The sequence below is a fragment of the Armigeres subalbatus genome, chromosome 3, assembly GCF_024139115.2.
Source record: "Armigeres subalbatus isolate Guangzhou_Male chromosome 3, GZ_Asu_2, whole genome shotgun sequence".
Lineage (NCBI taxonomy): Eukaryota > Metazoa > Arthropoda > Insecta > Diptera > Culicidae > Armigeres > Armigeres subalbatus.
Window position 1 is genome coordinate 104,422,788 of NC_085141.1, and position 20,727 is coordinate 104,443,514.

At 41.9% G+C, this 20,727-nt stretch overlaps 2 protein-coding genes across 2 annotated transcripts; both read right to left on the bottom strand.

Moving 5' to 3' along the window:
- Window positions 1-18: 18 nt before the first annotated feature.
- On the bottom strand, window positions 19-1,667 carry LOC134221854 (WD repeat-containing protein 87-like). The gene is made up of 3 exons (XM_062701028.1): window positions 864-1,667; window positions 519-755; window positions 19-210 (listed from the first exon to the last, which is right to left on the bottom strand). The coding sequence occupies exons 1-3, from the start codon at window positions 1,665-1,667 to the stop codon at window positions 19-21; spliced, it is 1,233 nt and encodes a 410-aa protein (XP_062557012.1).
- A 12,134-nt stretch (window positions 1,668-13,801) lies between these two features.
- LOC134219272 (uncharacterized) lies at window positions 13,802-19,835 on the bottom strand. The gene is made up of 4 exons (XM_062697992.1): window positions 19,104-19,835; window positions 17,639-17,998; window positions 16,289-17,576; window positions 13,802-15,101 (listed from the first exon to the last, which is right to left on the bottom strand). The coding sequence occupies exons 1-4, from the start codon at window positions 19,287-19,289 to the stop codon at window positions 13,915-13,917; spliced, it is 3,021 nt and encodes a 1,006-aa protein (XP_062553976.1). The 5' UTR covers window positions 19,290-19,835; the 3' UTR covers window positions 13,802-13,914.
- Window positions 19,836-20,727: the final 892 nt, after the last annotated feature.

Below are 20,727 nucleotides of genomic sequence, written 5' to 3' on the forward strand. Positions count from 1 at the left end.
GAAATCCTGACAGTATGGTCAGATGGTCAGTTCGCTTACAAGCCTTGCATGCCCTTTGTCTAGATTCCACTGTGGCCGGCACATTGACGACCGACTCCATAACGCTATGATTGTAAACAGCACCTCTCTGCTTATTCCGTCCTTTCCCGAAGCCGAAGCTTCCTGGTTTCGCCTCGGGCTTGAAGTCAACAGAAACGTTCGCTTCGCAAACTTTGGCCACAATTCCCGAAATGAAATTAGTGAAGGACGGGCGTCGCCGTCTTCTTCCACGCCAATTCGCGCTTGTCCTCGGAAGGGAGTTTACTGACCAAATTCTGCACTAACAACGGGTTAACCAGATGTTGCTTTAACCCGGCGGCCTCTTAGTGCTTGCAGAGCTGCTCCACTGCTGTACCAAACGGTATGAATGTCGCAAATTTGTAAGCCTTAGGAGGTTCCAGCCAACGCATCTTCTCCAGATAACATTGTAGCAGTTATTGCTCCGGACGACCCTACAGCTGTCTCAGCTTACTTATTACCTTCGAAACAGATTTCGGGAACAACAGCTGCCCTCGAACACTTTCCAATGCTGGCCCATTCAGGCTTTCCTGCAGCCGCACGAGATTCTCGACGTCGGTGAATCCACACGCCTCGTTGGATGCCTCGTACGTGCCGATAAACAATGGCCATTCCTCCGGTCTGCCGGTGAACACCGGGAGCTTCTTTGTTACTCCGTTCCTCGCCGCCATCTGTGCCCTTGTCGGCGCCCTACGCTGCTGCCCCAGCCCGTTTTCAACGACTTTCTTCATTTTCGGCTTAGGTTTCCTCTTCTTCTTTGCTTGTTCCTCTTCTTCATCTTCGGTTTCCTCTTCTTCTGTTTCTACTTCAGATTCTTCTTCACTTTCTTCATCCGAAACGGTGTCTTCTTCTTCCTCTTCTTCTTCCACGGAGTCTTCCTCACTGTCATCTGACTCTTGCTCGCGCCGAGAGACTATCTTCTTCTTTTCCTTCTGCTCCTTTTCTAACTGCTTTTGTACCACTACCTCTGGATTTCTGAGAGGCGTTCCCAGAGCCTTCTCCTTCGTCTGGCTGCCTTCTTCTTTCAACTGCATTTCCTTTACTTCCTTCCGCACACTACACATCTTTACTTCGAAAGAGTCACGCATCTTCTTCAACTCCTCCAGATGTTTCTTCTCGTCTGATAGGGCCTTCTCCATGAGCACCTTCTCATCATGCCGCTGTTTCGCCCTAATCGCGTTCTCTAGCTTCATTTTCTTCTCTTTTAACGCCGTCTCCATCTCAATCCGCTTCTGAAGAATGATCATCTCAATCTCCATCTTCCTCTCTTTCGCCTGCTGTTCATCTTCTAACTCCTTCAAACGTTTTTCCAACTCTGACCCGGAATCATTGACTGACTTAGATGACTTATTACTAGCCCTATCGAACTCTTCCCCTACCGCTTTATTTTTCTTACTACTCTTCTTCTTCTTTTCCTCCTTCTCTAGCTTCTTTAGGTACTCACTGTACTGCTGTTGGCACTCGGTGGACGGACAGAACCACTTGTTCTCCTTCGCCGCTTCTGCCGTAACGCCCACGCACCGCGTATGGAACCAGCGGTCGCAGTTATCGCACCCAATCATCTGTTCGTCAACTTCAGAAGTTGTTCCGCAGGACCCGCAGGCAGTCATCGTCATCTCCGCTGCTTCCGACATCGCTTCCGAGGTTGTCCGATATTTCTTTTTGAGAATGTTCGGAATCGGTCCATTTTTTCTGCAGCAGTCTTGTGATCAGCTCAAAGTATCTATGTGATTTCTAAATCACATTCCTAGCCGAGAAAATGAAACTATTATTTAATTTAACTACCTTCGTTTTGTCCTCTGTACCGTAATTCAGCTGATCCGAAGTCCCGTCAACCTTAAACCAACTAGTGGTTCCGTACTCAAGCTTCTTGTCCCGGGTCAGCATGCGCTCCATCTTCTTCTTATGATCATCAAGAGCGTCTTTCAAACGCATAGGTCCAGCGACTGCGAGACGGGAAGGCCCACCTACTGGTTGCACATAAATGTTGCGAACATCGTCGTCATTCCAATCGCTCGACGCTTTCCCAGAAACGCAGGATGCCCGAGCAGCAACATAGGGGTCTACTGCGCCTAGTTTTGTTTGAGCAGCAGACGCAAGCTTTGAGACCCAGACAGCTGGATACAATTTGATCTCTCTTTCCTTTCCACGGGTCCTTCGCTCCTTAAAAGCATCGCCATAGTCACACCGAAGAATTGGTTGCTTTCCAAACACGGTCTCCAATATTGCTGTGTCCTCAGTCCACAATCCGATGGTAGAATAAGACAACCACTGCCTGTAAATGTCCTCATTGGTCCCGTCAATACAGGAAAGCTTGAAAGTGTGCTTTGCAACTTCATTGTAAAGGTACCACATCCTTTTCCCTGAATAATCAGTTTCTCCCACTATCGGATCGATTTCTGCATCTGTTAACACGCGGCCCAGATTGTACTGCTTTCCTCCTCCTACCAACACTTGCTCTTGGATTTCAGCTGCCCATGCAAGGTAATTGCCGCCTGCTGTGATTGCTCTCATCATGCACCAGGTAAATGACGCCTTATGCACTTGTCTCGTGGTGCCCAAGGCTGCTATGTCCAGGATTGAGGTGATCAGAGTTGCATGGGTTTCTCTTGTTCCTTTTATAAGGTCAGTTAGTGCCCCTATATTGGGAACTCCGGACAGTTGACCTTTCACTGCGTTCTCCCACTTCCCCTGGTAAGCCGGAGACACTGTTTCAGCCAGCCCTATTAGAAGCGCTGCGGGTCCTAATTGCTGTATTAGAGCGGGTGGGAAATTGGCTCCATACATGAAAGGGTAATGGCGCTTCATTACTCCCCAGCTGTCGATTGGAACCACTGTTTCCACTCCTGCACCTTCCCTGTCTTGTAGGTGTTGTTTAGGTAAACTCCTTCGTTACATCTGTACCGGAAAGCATAGATTAAACACAAATTCATCTGGAAAGTGCCCGCATGTCCTGTGCTTGCGGTGTGCCATTAAATTCCAGCCCATACATTCCACAAATTTTGAAAAAATCGCCTTCAATTCTCCGACAGTTCTATCTGTACCCCCGATATTCACAACGGTTATGTCGGGTACTCTTTGAACCACGTTTCCAGCTTGATTAGCAGCCTGTTTCACTAGCGTATATGAAGTCCATATCAAGGCCGTAACCTTCATTGTCACGTCAATATTTGTAATTTTCGCCTGGGCAACTCCCATGAACTTGAAGAAAGCCTCATGGAGATGTAGGACCAGGTATCGCATTTGCGTATTCAATGGGACATTACGCACTGGTTTTGCCAAACCACCTGTAGCCACTTCTTGTCCATGCAAGTTCACTACTCTTCTGATCTTAGCAGGCGGTGCCGGGCAAACCTCTTCAGCCACTTCCATTTGAGCGGACGCCTGCTGTGTTCCTGATGTTGAAGCCATTTTTTTTCAAGGAAAATTATATAATATTATTGATGCTCCTGTTGTTACTCTCCAAGTTTCACATTTTATTTATTGATCTCTATTAGAAATTTCAACATACCTAATTAATATTATGGACTTCATATTTTTCAAAACATTTCAAATTATTGAGCTGTAGCGATGGCGATGCTTCTGGAGAAATTTACAAGGATTTTTCCAAACATATTCCTTGAAGAATGTGCAATGGCATTACTGGCGGATTTTTTGAAAATCATATGGAACTCCTCAAGGAGCACCCGAAAGTATTTTTGGAGGAATTTACAAATGAATTATTGAAGGATTTTCCAAAGGAGAACATTGGATTAGAGTGAATTTTCGAAAAGTATTCGTAAAGAAATTTCTGAGAGAATTGCTAAGGGAATTTCCGAAGGAGTTTCTAAAAGAATTCCTTAAGGAACTTCCGGATGAATCCCTGAAGAGCTTTTCGAAGGAATTTACATTGAAATGTGAAATGTAATGTCCTAAATAAATCCTAGACTTCTCAAGAAATTTTTTCGAGATTTTCTCCAGAACTTATGAAAATTGGCGAAAAAACTTTTTTAAGAACAATTTTTGCGTATGCAAACAAATTTGAGGGAAAATATTCAATTTAGTGGGTCACGTGCACCATTGTGCCCCAGTTGAACTCCGACAGTATATTTTTTTAGGCAATGATGTATATGTAATAAAATGTTTAAGCTGTGTTATGAATTGTGCAGTCAAGAATTCAGACGACTGGGTTTGCTTGAGCCTTGAAATGTACATCTGAGTTTGAAAGATGATATATATTACTATTTTCATGTCTTTGTAAAATGCGGTTAACCTTAGAAGAAATAATCTACAAATTCCATAAATCAAAGAGATTCGAATGTTTTTTAATTGTTTTGGTGTATGAATGCGTATTTTTTCTACGAATACTTCAAGTTTTTTATGCGTACAGCCTATTTTTTCGTCTGTGAGTTATATATTCATACTTGAAATTGAATTAAGCCGATACAATTATTGAAAAAAACATGCCCCCCCTTGGATTAATTATGTCTGAAATTGATAAATTGAGGGGGAACAATAAAATTTCCATAATTTTTGAATTTTCAAAACATTCTTTATAAATCCAAGGAGTTTTTGTTTTTTTTTTCATTTTTTAAATAATTATTATTATCTCCCATTAGACCCATTGACCTTTCGGAGACCATTAGGACATAACTTTCAATAAATATCGGTCTTTCCCTCTAAATAGAAACTCATATATCAGGAACTTACACATATTGTTCACTCAACTTGAACTTAATTTGAAACCACACCAATTGAAACTAATAGTGTGCTAGTAAAAAAATCCGTAGATTTCCGCAGAAATTTTCAAATTTCCGTAGTTTTTATCTACGGATCCGTGAATCCGTAGAAAGCATTCAAGCAGTAATCAAAAGTCTAACCCGGTGCTCAAAATTATTTTCAAATACATATCATTTTGAAATTTTTAAAATTATTTAAAGAATTGCATCCCATATCTCGCTGTGCAATTTTTTTCGTGATTCTACTTTTTCTTTCCTGACATTTCTCTTACCGTATTGAGCACTTCCACAGCGCTGGGTGGCACGACACCATGTTTTTGCAGCCAAAATCTCGAAGTAAAATTTATGAAAGTATTTGTTTTGTTTACAATCATCTAATTTGATTCTCAGAAATGTCAGTGGGGGCCATTCGCGCAATGTTGGCTGCAAAGCAAGCCCATTGTGCGAGATATGGATGACACTCACCGGTTCCACAGTTGGTCACTCTGCGAGGTTTCTAGGTCGTGTGACAATTTTTACATTTGTGTGCCTTGAGGCTAACGCGATTATTTTATGCCCAGGGAAGTCGAGACTTTTTCGAACCCAGCCACCTTCAGGATGGTCTTACTGCGTAGCTGCGTATTTTACCGCATGGCTAAGGAAGATAAGATATTTTTATATACTCCGGATATTTTTTCAGGAGTTCCTCTTGATAATTCTTCAGCATTTTTACGGATATTTCTCCAAGAATTCCTGTTTCAGATACTCCTCCAGTAATTTCTCCGGATATTCCTCCAGAAATTCCTCCTGGGGGAATATCCGAAAGAATATTTGAAGTAATATTCGAAGTAATTCCTGGAAAAATATCTGGAAGACTTACTGGAGGAATCTTCTTCTTTTTCAATGGCTTTCATTCCAACTGGAATTTGGTCTGCTTTTTAACTTAGTATTCCTTTTGCATTTTCTCATTTATCAATTAAAAGCTTTTATATGCCTATAGAGGCATATCAGAAGGAATATCTGGAGGATTATCCTGAAACACTCCTGGACAAATATCCGGACGAATTCCTGGATAAATTTACAGTGGACTTCCTGGATGAATATTCTGGAGGAATATTCTAAGAAATTTCTGGAGGAATATTCAGATTGTTTCCTGGAAGAATATCCGGAGAAATTCCTGGAAGAATATCCGGAAGTATTCCTGGACCTATAGCTGGAAGAATATCAGGAAATAATTATTTGATTTATTTGTCTAATATGTCTTATTTGTATCGTACCAAATGTGAATACGTTATTTTCTAGTGTCACACTAGATACACAATTGATCGCTTCATCGCTCCTTTCCTGCCGTGCGCCACAAGAAAATATTAGCCACCCTATAACCAGAGACCGGCGGAGTGAAAACTGTCGAAATGGCAACGTATGAAAATGCATGAAATCGTGAAAATAATACTGGCATCACTTGAACTTTTTGCTTGCTTCTTATGGATGCAAAAAGTAAACAAGTCGAATTGGAACCGCTTTTGACGGTTCGATTGGAAACAAGATGGCGTCTTCGCAAATCTCTTATTGCAGTATTTCTAGAAAATATGCTGTTGACTGCTCTCCCGAAATGGTAATTTTACGGAATTTGAAAAACATGATTGACGTAAATAGACTTTCCTTTCCTCCTTGACGTAAAACAGACTTTCCAATTTATTGCGATCACATATACTTTTTATTGCATCACAATGATCGTGGAAAATTTCAAAACATTTGTGTTGGGTTTGGCAAAATTCGGTTGGTTTATGCCTCAAATCATTTATTACTGAGAAGCAAAAAATTTCGTTCAATATTTAGATCTTAATTGAAATCTAGGAAATTGTAGATCCACAAAATTTTCCAGGAACATTCCTTGATTAATTTCAAAGAGCTGTGTTGGCTTGAGAAATGGATTGCGAGTGATTTTACTATGGGTCCAATTTGGGAATCTCGAGCTCGTTCAGTACCCGCTAGGTTGCGAAGCGAAGGCCGATTTTTCTGCCCAAACTTTCGTTTAGCATTTTGAATTGATCGCAAATGACATCGAATATCCCTCAACCCCACAACTGAGGATGTCCTACTGCAAATGTATACTTAAATTGATACGAAACTATTTCCGTTGTCCTTGTACGAACAAAAAATCTCAAGTCTTGGTGCGGTTTGGCTGAACCCCGACCAATTCTCCGAAACGTCATTTCGATTACATTTCTGGGAACTTAAAATTATTTATACCTATTAAACTTAAGCAAAAATTCTCAAATGGGTATATACCGTTCGTACCTACATCATTTACGGTCATACCCAAATAACTTTAAAATGTAGATCTCCCTTGGCTCCACATCTGTAGTGTAACTTAGGTCGTCAAGAGTGGTGGAGAGTAGGGAAAAATCTTGTGAATTTTGTGAGTATGTGTGTGTGTTCTTTTAGTGCTTGGTCTGAACTTGGAGTATGACTTATTTGGCAGTGGCGGCTGCCCTACTAGTTCGTTGGCGAAAAAGAGAAAAGGAAAGGCTAAAAAGCCTTCGGACGTGAGTGCGTATTGGAAAGATTGTCGTCGGCATATATGAACAAGGTTTTGTAGAATCGTATTCTCCAAGATTTGTATGCATCCTTACTCGCAAATTTCCTTCAATCTGTTCATTTGCTTACTATGCATTTGTTCTGCGCTTGTTAAATAAATACGTCTCGGAGGGAAACTTGACCCTCCTCGCTGCCCGCGAAATCTGTTATTATAACCATTGCTATATCGCTGAGGTTGGTTTGGATGTGGCTGATGCCATTGCGTACGTCTTGGGGTAAAATGTTGTTCTCTTGGAGTGAAGTTTTGAGGGCGCAGGTTTCCACGACCCCGACTAAATCCTGAATTTTGCCTCATATAACGGTTAGCGCTTCGAAGGTTTGCCGAAAGTATTTGACTTTGTTGATTGGTGCTAGAATTTTCTAGCACCTTTTGGATGGCATCTTTTATGTCACTAAAAGTGCCCCCTTCAAAATAATTCTCGTCTCCTGAGAGTTTGCTCCATTTACGAGAGTTTCAATCCCAACTTTAGTAGCCATGTTATTAGCTACTCCCTCGGCAATGTTGCTTTGAAAAAACACTTTGAGTTTGGCAGAGAGAGTATCGACCTCCTCGCAAAATGATTCGACTGACCCCTTCAATTTAACTGCTTTTAATTTTGCTGTTATGTTTTCCGGAGTTTTACATTTTGTTTAAGATCGTTAATATTATCAATGTTATCCGGCAAGCCTAACCTAGCTCTGCCGGTAAGTCGCGTTTTTAAAAATTTCATCATTGTAGCTACCTGCTCAGCTGGCGTTAAGTCTGCCAGTAGGCTGATAGCATCCAAAAACGCATCCAGCCCCTCGGCGGAACCGTCATACGGTTGCACGAGTGCGGTGGCTGTTTTAATATCGAACGGCATGGTTGATATTTTGTTGGCTGCTAGTCGTTTACAAATAATTACAGTTTTCGCAATGGATTTTAATGTGTGCTTGGTTGTTGGGACAACTGATGTATTCTCCTGAATTTTTGCGTTCCCACTTAAACGCTTACAAAAAATTGCGATCTTTGCAATGTTCTTTAGGGAATGTCTTATTTTTGGATGAATGATTTTCGAATTATCCAGTATTTTTAAACATGAGTCAACGATTATTTTCAGTTCTTCGTAAGTTTCTATTTCGGTTTTCCATTCCTTAGTGCTAATTCTATATTCGATTCTGTGTAATATTTGTTTGTATTATGTTATTCTCTCCTTTATAGTTTCTGATTTTTCTAAAATCCCTTGGAGTGTTCTTGGCCTGTTTTTGTTTTTCACTAAGTTTTGGTGCTCCCTTTTTATAACTTCTTCTATAACTCTGAGTCTATTCATTGATCGATGTCAAATCATACCAAAAAATTTATTTCATTGTAAAAAAAATGAGTTATATCAATCGTATTCTCCTCTTCATTCTAGGCTTCTATGTTTACCTCCCGATTACAAACTAATATATACGTACTTTGATTATACCGCTTATGTTTCTGGCTGACATCTATCGTACCTGTCGCTGGTTGGTCCTGGTCCTGGTGGCTGTTAGTGTTTCCGATTCCTTTGATTAGATGCTCCTCGTCGCCGTAAACCATTGTGTTGACGTTATCACACTTTTTAGTATTTCGTTGTACTCCCGCTTACACTTTTCATTTTCAATTTTTGTTCGCCTGTATTTTACCAGCAATGTCACAATCGTCGCCAACAATGTTATTATCACTATTGCTGTGATGATGAATTCGATGTTCATTTGGTGCTGTACGCTTTCAATACTAGCGCTTGTTATTGTCTCTGCACTTGTTTCAGTAACACTTTTTTCTGATGTTGTCACTATGAGTGGCCAACAACCACGCGTTCCACACGCTAATTTAAACATTTCTAGGAACTTTTTTCAAATGGGCGTACATGATTCTGACCTTGATTTTTGGAACGGCGACTGTGCTCTTCAATAATACCATTTTGGTGAACTTATGTGCCTAACAGAAAGAATAGATTCCGAACTATCTGGTAGTACCGTTTGTTAAACGAAATGTGCTGAATTGAGAGAATACTAACCGTTTCAAATTTCAAGGTCAAATACAGTTACGCCTATTTGAAAAAAGTTCCTAGATTTGCTTGTTTTGTTTGTTTTTTTTTGTCTCTTCACTTTGTTGAAATCACTTCATTTGGGGAACCTCTTTAGTCTTCATTTCGTTCAAATCACGTTATTTAGAGCGATCTCTTTTGTCTTCACTTCGTTGGAATCACGATATTCAGTGCGATTTCTTTTGCCTTCACTTTGTTGAAATCACGTTATTTAGTGCGATCTCTTTTGTCGCGACGTTCTTAACATGTGTTTTTAGGTGGCTGTTGTAAGCCCTAAACATAAAATATACGATCGTCAATGCAACAATTAGAACAAGCGCTATGGCAATTATTTTCGCTTCTTCCACTGCGATATTGTTTGTCACGTGGTTTTCCGTTGAGAACCAGCCGAACATTTTGTGTATTTTTCGTCAAATCACTTTTATCACAACACTTTTGCTTTTTAAATATCCGAAGATTCCGATTTGTCACATGGTCGCCATGAGCTATGTTCGCCGTAGATGCTACGCCGAAATAGTATTGCGGTATGATCGGATCAAACGACGAGTCATGCGAGTACTTTCTTACTGATCAACATTCTTTATTGGTCTTGCTATCTTATATATTAGGGTTTACACTTCTTTGCTTATGCTAGGTACATGTTTGATGTTTGTTGTTTATGACTGAGTGTTCTTGGCATTGGGTGCCGTTACGCTTGGGATTTACCGTTTATGACGGTCATGACAAAAGGTGAGAAGTTTACCTGATCTGGCAGTTTTAATGTTTGGGTTTTTCTTTGATGGAAGGTTGAGGTATGCTACTTTGGGGAATTCGTTGTAAACATTTAATTGTGCTTTAATTATGGATGTGCTATATGGGAATTTACGTTCAATAACTAATTGCTAATTATGGTAATTTACGTTCAATAGTTACATGCTAATTATGGGATGCTACACGTTCTATTACAGCGTTTTCAGTATTATTATAAAAATTGTGAGCCATTATGTCACATTATTAGGATAATGTCTACTTCGAAAACGGATTCTCCAGTGTGCTCACTCTCTGCTGCTACATTGTTTTTTGTTTTACTTATTGTAGATTCTGGTTCCATCATTATTTTGTTTCACGACTAAAAGCACTGTCTAAACTTATCAGATTCTATCACTTTTGATGCATAATTCCTTGGTCACGGTCGCCATGTGATATGGTCGCAGTAATTGCTTCACTGAAGTAGGATTGCGGTATGATCGGATCAAACGACGAGCCATACGAGAACTTTCTCACTTCTCGTCTTGCTTTCATAAATATTACACACTTCTTTGCTTAAGTTAGGTCTGACTTGTCTGATTTCCAAAGAAGCCCAACTTCGTATCTGCCATCTTTGTTTTTCAATATTTGCTCCATGAGTTTTTCCACTCTTTTGCCCGCGTCTGATATTTGTAGGTTCTTGCTGATCTTGACGCCAAAGTCTTCTGTTGAAAAGTACGCTTTCATCATGTTTGCCATTTCCTCTTGATGAATCATTGAAAAATGGTTCCCTATTGATGCATGATATAGGGAATATGGAAACATATCTCCAAAAATGAACCACTCTGATTTCGATTTGATAGCTGTCGGTTCGTTTGGTTCACCAAATCGTCTATCGAATGGAATCTATAAATGACTGTGTTCAAGTCCAATCAAAATCGTGGGTTTAGAATGTTGGTTATTAGGCTATTTTTTTGCAAATCATCGAAATCCAATGACTGTATCGGCAGCTGATGATTCTTCATTGTCCTCAATCCCGTTGAAGTAAAGTTCCGGCGTGTTTCCAAAATCCTAACGCAATTTTTAGTGCTCGATATTTCTCGATTTCATCGTTCCAATCATTAACCTTTAGCCTATGCTCAAAACTATTTATAATGCTTACGTATTCCTTACGCTTATATCCGCTTACGTAATGGTCTTTTAATACCGCGGTTTTATCCAAAACTCCCTGTAATGAACGTGGACGTTTAGCACTTTTTTGCAAATTAAAATGCTCTCTCTTCATGAGTTCCTCTATTTCCCTTAGTCTATTCATTAGCTTTTTGTTCAGACCCAAAACATTTATACATGCAATTTATTCCGCACTTCTTAGTTACTATCTGTCTTTACACATACCATGTTGTTTGTTCCTGGTCCGATCGTTTGGCCCGTAATTTGCAGATGAGCCGACCGCCTAGTGTGAGGGCAATTCCCACGCAGATACTTCCAAAAAGTACACCCACTGCTGCTTCTAACGGTATCACTGCTATGACGCCTGCCGGTGGTGGTGATTGTGTTGCCTGCCACATTTTTGCGTTGGTAAGCACTGATTTTTCTTTGGAGTTTGTTATTATAATGGTATTGTCTGTGTTCACATGTTTCAATTGACACTCCACAGTTATCAATTTCGCACTATTAAGATGAATTTCTTGGCTACTTGTCTTTCTTGATGATGGTATTTATTGATTCACCTCACTTGGTCAGTTTCACTAAAGTTCATCTCTTCGCAATTGTTTGTTTTATATAATAATTAATCATTTATCAACTTGAACGCGTACATTGTTCAGGCGAATTTCGTGCTGGATCGCTGCTTGAACACCACGTTTGTTGTACTTATTTGCGATGCGAAAAATCAAATACGCGATCCCTATCACGAGCGCCGTTGTTGTTACTCCGACCATAATTTTTAGTTCCGTTGGCGCTACTTGCACTTCGTTTGCGATAAAATTATCCGATGTAAACCAACCCATATTGTTATATTGAATGGTGCACTTTTGTAACAATATAACTTTTTCTTGGTTGCTCTTGGTTTATGTTGCACTTGATCACTCGGTTTTACATTACTTTAACAAGATTGCAGATTAAATTCACGTGTCGCCATAAACTGTACTGGAGTCTATCTCCTATAGATTAGGGACTTGTGACAAGAGAGATGCAGAGACCGCTCTCTATGTATGTTGCATGCAATTGATTGCAGAGGGAGTCTATTTCATTGCAGAAACCGTCTGCTCCATCCCTCTGCTTTGTTGCATTTAGTTTAGTTAATAATTCTTTCAACGAATTTTTAGAGTAAGGACATTTCAGAAGCAGGGGCTTCGTAATTTATTCATACAAGTAAGAATTACAGAGAAAGAATGCCGTAGCCTTCGTCTACACTTCTATATATATCTTATTCTAACACTTCTTATCATCTAATTTGTTTACCTCCGCATTGGTAGGCGGCGTTGGTGGAGATCCTGCGTCGTGTCTGGTTTCTGGCTCGGCCCGAGCACCGGGGCGTGGTACTTTATGGTGTTCGTCCTGTCTCGAATGCGATGATCGTTTTATGGCGTTCGTCCTATCTCGAATGCGATATTCGTTTATGGCTTTCGTCCTCTCCGATAATCGCTTACGATGTTCGTCCTACCCGATAATGGTTTATGATGTTCATCCGGTTGTATGCATAAATGGATGTTGCATCGTGTGTTGCCAACTCCTCCCCTCTTAAGCTGCTTTGTCCTCAAAGCGGTTACGCAACATCTTGAGACGGTGATCTCTCTGTAGTTCCTGCTCCTTCCCGAGTAATATTTACGTTGACTCTGGACCTTTGTTTTCTGAGGAAATAGAAAAGAAATTTTCCGGCAAGGGTTAGAGCAATTACCGAGGAAACTCCGATTGTTCCAAAAAATCCGTAAAACCAGTTTCTAGTAGCCAGTTTAACCTTTTCCAATTGCTTGCGTTGTTTCAGGGTGATGTTCTGAAGGTGGTCTATTGGCAGTGCATCTATTAAATCAATCTCGTTCACTTGGATACCTGTTGTTGGAAGATATGTTTGTCATTTCATTGTAGCCTCCCCATTTATATAAGTTTCTCCATTTATTTGTATCTTCTTCAACTCCTCCAGATGTTTCTTCTCGTCTGATAGGGCCTTCTCCATGAGCACCTTCTCATCATGCCGCTGTTTCGCCCTAATCGCGTTCTCTAGCTTCATCTTCTTCTCTTTTAACGCCGTCTCCATCTCAATCCGCTTCTGAAGAATGATCATCTCAATCTCCATCTTCCTCTCTTTCGCCTGCTGTTCATCTTCTAACTCCTTCAAACGTTTTTCCAACTCTGACCCGGAATCATTGACTGACTTAGATGACTTATTACTAGCCCTATCGAACTCTTCCCCTACCGCTTTATTTTTCTTAGGGGGTACTTAGGTACTCACTGTACTGCTGTTGGCACTCGGTGGACGGACAGAACCACTTGTTCTCCTTCGCCGCTTCTGCCGTAACGCCCACGCACCGCGTATGGAACCAGCGGTCGTGTAGAGTCGTCGGTATCTTTCGGGATTGTCACAGAATTCCACAGCAATATATATATTTTCCAGATCACCTTTATTCGCGTCTTTCTTCCGTCACTCCCCAAACTTCCTCTCCTCTCCACCCTCTCTTCAGTTCCCTCCTCTCTTCTCTTCGCAGCCATCGTGTAGTGTGTTGCTCAATCGAGCAACCCGTCTTCCTTCTCACATCTCTTTCAGTGCTCCCAAACCCCACAACCCCTCCTACACTTTCAAATAGCTAGTAAGGTACATAATCTTTGAATTTAGATGGCTGTTGTCGATCACGTTGACGGCGAACTGTATTTTCCGGAGGAAGGACGGCTCCACGATCATTCGATGATTCCTCATCCATGCCGGTTTCTACAGTCCCATCAATTTCCTTGTCCGGAGATAGCTGCCCTTCATCCCGTCCCACCGGAACTTTCTTCAGATGCACAGTGTTCCGACGAAACTCCTTACCGGTAAGCCGTGAACGGACGATAACATCTGCTCCACACTTTTTTACCACTTCATACTCCTCAGGTGCGAATTCTGCTTCCAACTTGTTGTTCTTCTTCATTCGTTTTACGAAGACAGCGTCACCTACTCGAATTTCGCTATATGCAGCTCGACGCTTCCTATCGGAATAGTTCTTACCCTTCTCTTTCTGCAGAGTATCGAAATCGCGAACTGCCTCGTCATCGAAGTGAACTGGAACATGGGGCAGTCTGCTTTGTATTCGACGTCCGAACATCAGCTTCGAAGGTGCTTCACCAGTCGTTGCATGGTTGGTCGCATGATATACGAGAAGGAACTCGTGTAGCTCTTTTTGCCAATCTTTGCCAAGCTCCTGCGCAATCCGTAGCCGTTTTAAAATTGAACGGTTTTGCCGTTCGACTTGACCGTTCATCTGTGGCCAATACGGAATCGTGTTCACCAGCTGTATTCCGTAGGCACTGCAAAATTCCCTGAACTCCTCACTGGTGAATTGTGGACCGTTATCTGCTTTGATCAAGGATGGTATTCCGAATCTACCAAATATTGCCCTTAAACGGCCAATGGTCTCCATAGCATCGATACAGTTCATTTCGCAGACTTCTAGGTATCTGCTGTAGCAGTCCACAATCACCAGTAAATGCTGACCACCAGGTAGTGGACCAAGAAAGTCAATAGCTATATCTTGCCAAGGTCCAGTAGGAAGCGACCTACGGAGCATAGGTTCCGGAACATCAGGAGTGGACACCAAGATACATCCACGGCAGTTTTTCACGAATTTTTCCGAATCTGCATCTAGTTTGGGCCACCAAACGGCAGATCGAAGGTATGACTTCATCATACGCACACCCGGGTGCCCTTCATGCGCTATGTTCAGGACCCGTTGACGCAAACTATCAGGAACTACGACACGATCTCCTCGTAGTAGAACTCCTCCGACCTCTGACAACTCTGTAGAAATTATACGGTAAGCAGCAGGTAAACAATCGATAGTATCTTCACTTAGGCATTTGAAAATGTTTGTGATTTCTGCATCATCTCGAGATTCACGTATCAGTTCTTCCCAAGAAACTGCAACGGATTCAGCACTAACCGAAGCTATGTGTCGAACAACTAGCTCTTCCGACGAATCTAAAGGTTTTGCAATCGTACACGAGAGTCTAGAAAGCGCATCTGCAGCATTTTGATCACCCGAATGTGAACGACAGAGTAGTTGAAGCTTTGCAATCTTAGTACCCACCGCTCAATCCTAGAACACGGTCTTGATCGAGGAGTGAACAGATAGGTAAGCGCTTTGCAATCCGTGACCAAATCGAATTGTCGTCCCAAAAGATAGAATTGGAATTTTTCGACTGCCCATACCAATCCCAGGGCTTCCTTCTCTGTCTGGCAATACCTTTTCTCAGTATCCGTAAGTGATTTTGAAGCAAAGCTAATAACCCTTTCACGTCCTCGGCTGTCCGTCTGTACTAGCATCGCTCCTAGCCCCGTAGGGCTCGCATCAGCAATTACTGCAGTCCTGTCCTGAATATTATAGAAACCAAGTACACGAACATCCGACATTGCCTGTTTTATAGTCTGGAAAGACTTTTCTTGCCGTGATTCCCAAGAAAACTTAACCCCTTTCCTTGTCATCTCTCTAAGGGGTTCATCCAAAGTTGCTAATTGCGGTATGTATTTATTGAGGTAGTTCGCTAAGCCCAAGAAGCTACGAACCTCACTCTCATTCGTGGGACGACGAAAAGCAACGATTGCAGCCAGTTTTGTATCAGACGGTGCCAAGCCAGATTTTGTGATCTTTTGTCCCAGAAACTCAACGCTCGTCGTTCTAAACTGGCATTTTTCCCAATTTAATTGGACCCCTCGCTCCCTGAGTTTAGTCATGACCTTTTCAAGTCTTGCATCGTGCTCTTCAAGTGTACTGCCTTCGATAAATATATCGTCCAGGTACCACTGTGTTCCCTCACAGCCACATAGAATTCCGTCAATGACCTTTTGAAAAATTTCCGGCGCTGTTATTAGCCCGAATGGAAGTCTTTTAAACCTATACAACCCCTTCTCTGTGATGAACGTGAGAATATCTCGAGATTCCGCAGCAATCATAACTTGTAAGAAAGAATCCTTTATGTCCAACTTACTCCATACTGCACCATTTCCGATACGGGCCAGGATTTGGTCTATCACCGGCATAGGATGATGTTCCCGTAGGACTGACTGGTTTACCCTCCGGAGGTCTACACACAACCGCAATCCTCCACCAGACTTAGCTACGACAACAAGTGGAGAAACCCACGAAGTTGGACCCGTTTTAGGTTCGATAATATCCCTGCTCAACATCTCATCTAATTTTCGGTTAACTTCTGCTTCGATTGGAATTGGCAACCTTCTAACCGGTTGAACTATGGGCTTAGCATCCGGCTGCATGTGAATATGGACCTCGACATCATTGATACAAGCGAACTGTTCAGACTTCTCAACACAGTTAAGATTCACACCAATCTTCAGAACTTGCAACTGTTTAGCGGTTGTATCTCCCAGCAGACATGTTTGTCCCTTTTCAACTACGTAGAATTCAGCAACCGTCACTTTGTCGTCGATTTTGATCTTTGTCGTAAACTTTCCTCGGACTTCAAGTGGACTACTACTACCGTAAGAGAAAAATGAACGATCGGTTTCTTTCGACGAACTGCAAACGTCGACCCCCGCTTGCTTCAACTTCGTCCACGCTTCAGATGTCACCAAGTTCGCATCTGCTCCAGAATCCACCAACATCTCCAATGGTACTCCTCCGACTTCAAATGTCAACATGTTTTTGAGATTACCGTTGAAAAAAGCGTAGTAAGCCTTTCCTTCGTCAGTGTCTTGTTTTTCCTGTTGCTCAATAGATCGAACATTTTTACTGGAAGGGGACGCTTTAACTGGATTCGAAGAGATTCGAGGGGACTTGCAGGTATAATCAAAATGACCTATCCGTTTGCAGTTCCTGCAAAGCTTGCCTTTTGCGGGGCAAGATTCTGACGAAGCAATGTGTCCCGATTTACCGCAATTAAAACAAACGATGGTTGAAGCATAAGGCGTAGACTGACGACCACGGAAACGAAAACGATCAACTCTAGAAGAAGACACTGGGGGACGTCCAAATCCCCGTGACGGACGCTGCCTTACTTTATAAACCTGCTCACTAACACGACTATCGTTTGATTTTCCTGCGAGATCTTGCATTTGAGACTCAACGCCTTCCAAGCCAGAAGCAATCTCTTCGATTTCATCCAACGACCGATCTTTCAGCAACATTCGTCGGCGAAGTTCGACCGACAAACAACCCTCGACGATGACGTCAGTAATCATCATTTCAGTCAGAACCTGCTTCGTTGTTTTCGAATATTTGTCGAAGCCGCACAATGCTGTTTGCTGTCTCAAACGAACCTATAGAAATATGTACACTGTTTAGAACAAACTATTAAAATTAACAAATATGCCTGCAATACCATATAATGAGAAAACTTTTCACCAGGAAGTTGTTTCATTTGGCGTAAGCGGTGCCGTTCTAAAATGTCTTGTTGTATCGGCTGGAAGTAGTTATCCAATGCTGAAATGGCCACATCATAATATCGCTTTTCTGTAGCAACTAAGGGGAACTTGCTTCCGTCCGGAAGGTTTGTGAAAACTTTATCAAGTTGGGGCCCTCCCAAGTACAACAGCTTTGCCCGCTTTTTGTACTGCTCAGTAATGTCGTTGGCGTCGAAATATCTTTCTAGTCCGCTCTTCCAGTCTTTCCACTCATGATGTAGTCTCGCCTTAGCAATATCCTCACATCTGAACTGTGGCATCGGTCTCGTGTCGTCCATCTGAAATATCAATATCACAAAACCAACGCTTTATGGACTATGCCATTCGATACTCATGCATTAACAGTTTAATTGCATTTAATCCATATTATCTTCATCAAATATATTGTCATCAAATTACTAACCCCTATTACTCCCGCTTCAATATATTTATTCCGGATTGCAATTTTTGATCATCCCTCATGATCATTTTTTGTTTAAGACTTCGCTTCAATCGCCCCTCACGATATGACATTCACTTCTCTTCGATCGTCCCACACGATCTTTTGTCAAACATTTTGAACCTATCATCCCACACGATATTTGTCAACATTTGCGACTATAGACCATCCCACATGATCTTTCATTTTCTCCATCAATCAGTTCAATCGTCCCTCACGATGTATGTACATGTAAATATTTCATTTATTTTTCGATCATCCCTCATGATATATAGCATCCCAAAGACCAAATAGAAATCGCCCCACACGATAAATTAATTGCTAACTTGATAGCCGATCAACCCTCATGATCTTTATGTTTTTTTTTACCTTTGTGTTGTAGTTTCGTTTTCCCTTCACGATTTATTATAAATAATATAACATCTATACAATATTTGGTAAGCACAATCAACGGTACTCTTCAAGACGCAAAGTAATCGATTCTCTCCAATTTGCCCCTCACAAATATTGTGTAATCCACCCTTTTGATTATATTTTTGTGAACTAAATTTATTTCACAGTCCCATAGCAAGTCTCCATGCAAATTAACACAATGTCGTTTGTTTATTTGTTTTTATTCATTTTCCTGGCAATGTTCTCACATTTTACTGTCAAGATCCACACGCCAATGTCCGTATCAGAATGCCACATCCGTCACCTATACAGATGTATTTTAGAATTAAGATCTCTTCCTTCCCGTCAAGTACACTCACAGCATTAAAAAAACGACATGCCACTTACACAAATGTATTTTCAATTTTGTTTCTATGTTCTATGTTTTTTTTTTTTCAACGCTTCGAAACACTTGTCCGGCGCCATGTTTATTTTCGATAAGACGCTTATATGCCAGATTTAATTAATCAAATTTTACACCATTTCGCGCTTATATCGATTAAATAACCCACCTTGAATATTCTCCTGCGTCGCCAGGTTGTAGAGTCGTCGGTATCTTTCGGGATTGTCACAGAATTCCACAGCAATATATATATTTTCCAGATCACCTTTATTCGCGTCTTTCTTCCGTCACTCCCCAAACTTCCTCCCCTCTCCACCCTCTCTTCAGTTCCCTCCTCTCTTCTCTTCGCAGCCATCGTGTAGTGTGTTGCTCAATCGAGCAACCCGTCTTCCTTCTCACATCTCTTTCAGTGCTCCCAAACCCCACAGGTCGCAGTTATCGCACCCAATCATCTGTTCGTCAACTTCAGAAGTTGTTCCGCAGGACCCGCAGGCAGTCATCGTCATCTCCGCTGCTTCCGACATCGCTTCCGAGGTTGTCCGATATTTCTTTTTGAGAATGTTCGGAATCGGTCCATTTTTTCTGCAGCAGTCTTGTGATCAGCTCAAAGTATCTATGTGATTTCTAAATCACATTCCTAGCCGAGAAAATGAAACTATTATTTAATTTAACTACCTTCGTTTTGTCCTCTGTACCGTAATTCAGCTGATCCGAAGTCCCGTCAACCTTAAACCAACTAGTGGTTCCGTACTCAAGCTTCTTGTCCCGGGTCAGCATGCGCTCCATCTTCTTCTTATGATCATCAAGAGCGTCTTTCAAACGCATAGGTCCAGCGACTGCGAGACGGGAAGGCCCACCTACTGGTTGCACATAAATGTTGCGAACATCGTCGTCATTCCAATCGCTCGACACTTTCCCAGAAACGCAGGATGCCCGAGCAGCAACATAGGGGTCTACTGCGCCTAGTTTTGTTTGAGCAGCAGACGCAAGCTTTGAGACCCAGACAGCTGGATACAATTTGATCTCTCTTCCTTTCCACGGGTCCTTCGCTCCTTAAAAGCATCGCCATAGTCACACCGAAGAATTGGTTGCTTTCCAAACACGGTCTCCAATATTGCTGTGTCCTCAGTCCACAATCCGATGGTAGAATAAGACAACCACTGCCTGTAAATGTCCTCATTGGTCCCGTCAATACAGGAAAGCTTGAAAGTGTGCTTTGCAACTTCATTGTAAAGGTACCACATCCTTTTCCCTGAATAATCAGTTTCTCCCACTATCGGATCGATTTCTGCATCTGTTAACACGCGGCCCAGATTGTACTGCTTTCTTCCTCCTACCAACACTTGCTCTTGGATTTCAGCTGCCCATGCTTGGTAATTGCTGCCCGCTGTGACTGCTCTCATCATGCACCAGGTAAATGACGCCTTATGCACTTGTCTCATGCGGTGCCCAAGGCTGCTATGTCCAGGATTGAGGTGATCAGAGTTGCATGGGTTTCTCTTGTTCCTTTTATAAGGTCAGTTAGTGCCCCTATATTGGGAACTCCGGACAGTTGACCTTTCACTGCGTTCTCCCACTTCCCCTGGTAAGCCGGAGACACTGTTTCAGCCAGCCCTATTAGAATCGCTGCGGGTCCTAATTGCTGTATTAGAGCGCTCTGCATACTGGGTGGGAAATTGGCTCCTTACATGAAAGGGTAATGGCGCTTCATTACTCCCCAGCTGTCGATTGGAACCACTGTTTCCACTCCTGCACCTTCCCCTGTCTTGTAGGTGTTGTTTAGGTAAACTCCT

Coding starts and splice junctions, on each gene's coding strand:
- LOC134221854 (XM_062701028.1), bottom strand. CDS start 1,667: ATGACTGCCTGCGGGTCCTGCGGAACAACTTCTGAAGTTGACGAACAG. Junction 756..863: donor AAAGTGAAGAAGAATCTGAA/GTAGAAACAGAA, acceptor GGGCTGGGGCAG/CAGCGTAGGGCGCCGACAAG. Junction 211..518: donor TCCCGAAATCTGTTTCGAAG/GTAATAAGTAAG, acceptor TTGTGGCCAAAG/TTTGCGAAGCGAACGTTTCT.
- LOC134219272 (XM_062697992.1), bottom strand. CDS start 19,289: ATGGCTGCGAAGAGAAGAGAGGAGGGAACTGAAGAGAGGGTGGAGAGG. Junction 17,999..19,103: donor GACGCAGGAGAATATTCAAG/GTGGGTTATTTA, acceptor TTGATATTTCAG/ATGGACGACACGAGACCGAT. Junction 17,577..17,638: donor AAAAGTTTTCTCATTATATG/GTATTGCAGGCA, acceptor ATATTTCTATAG/GTTCGTTTGAGACAGCAAAC.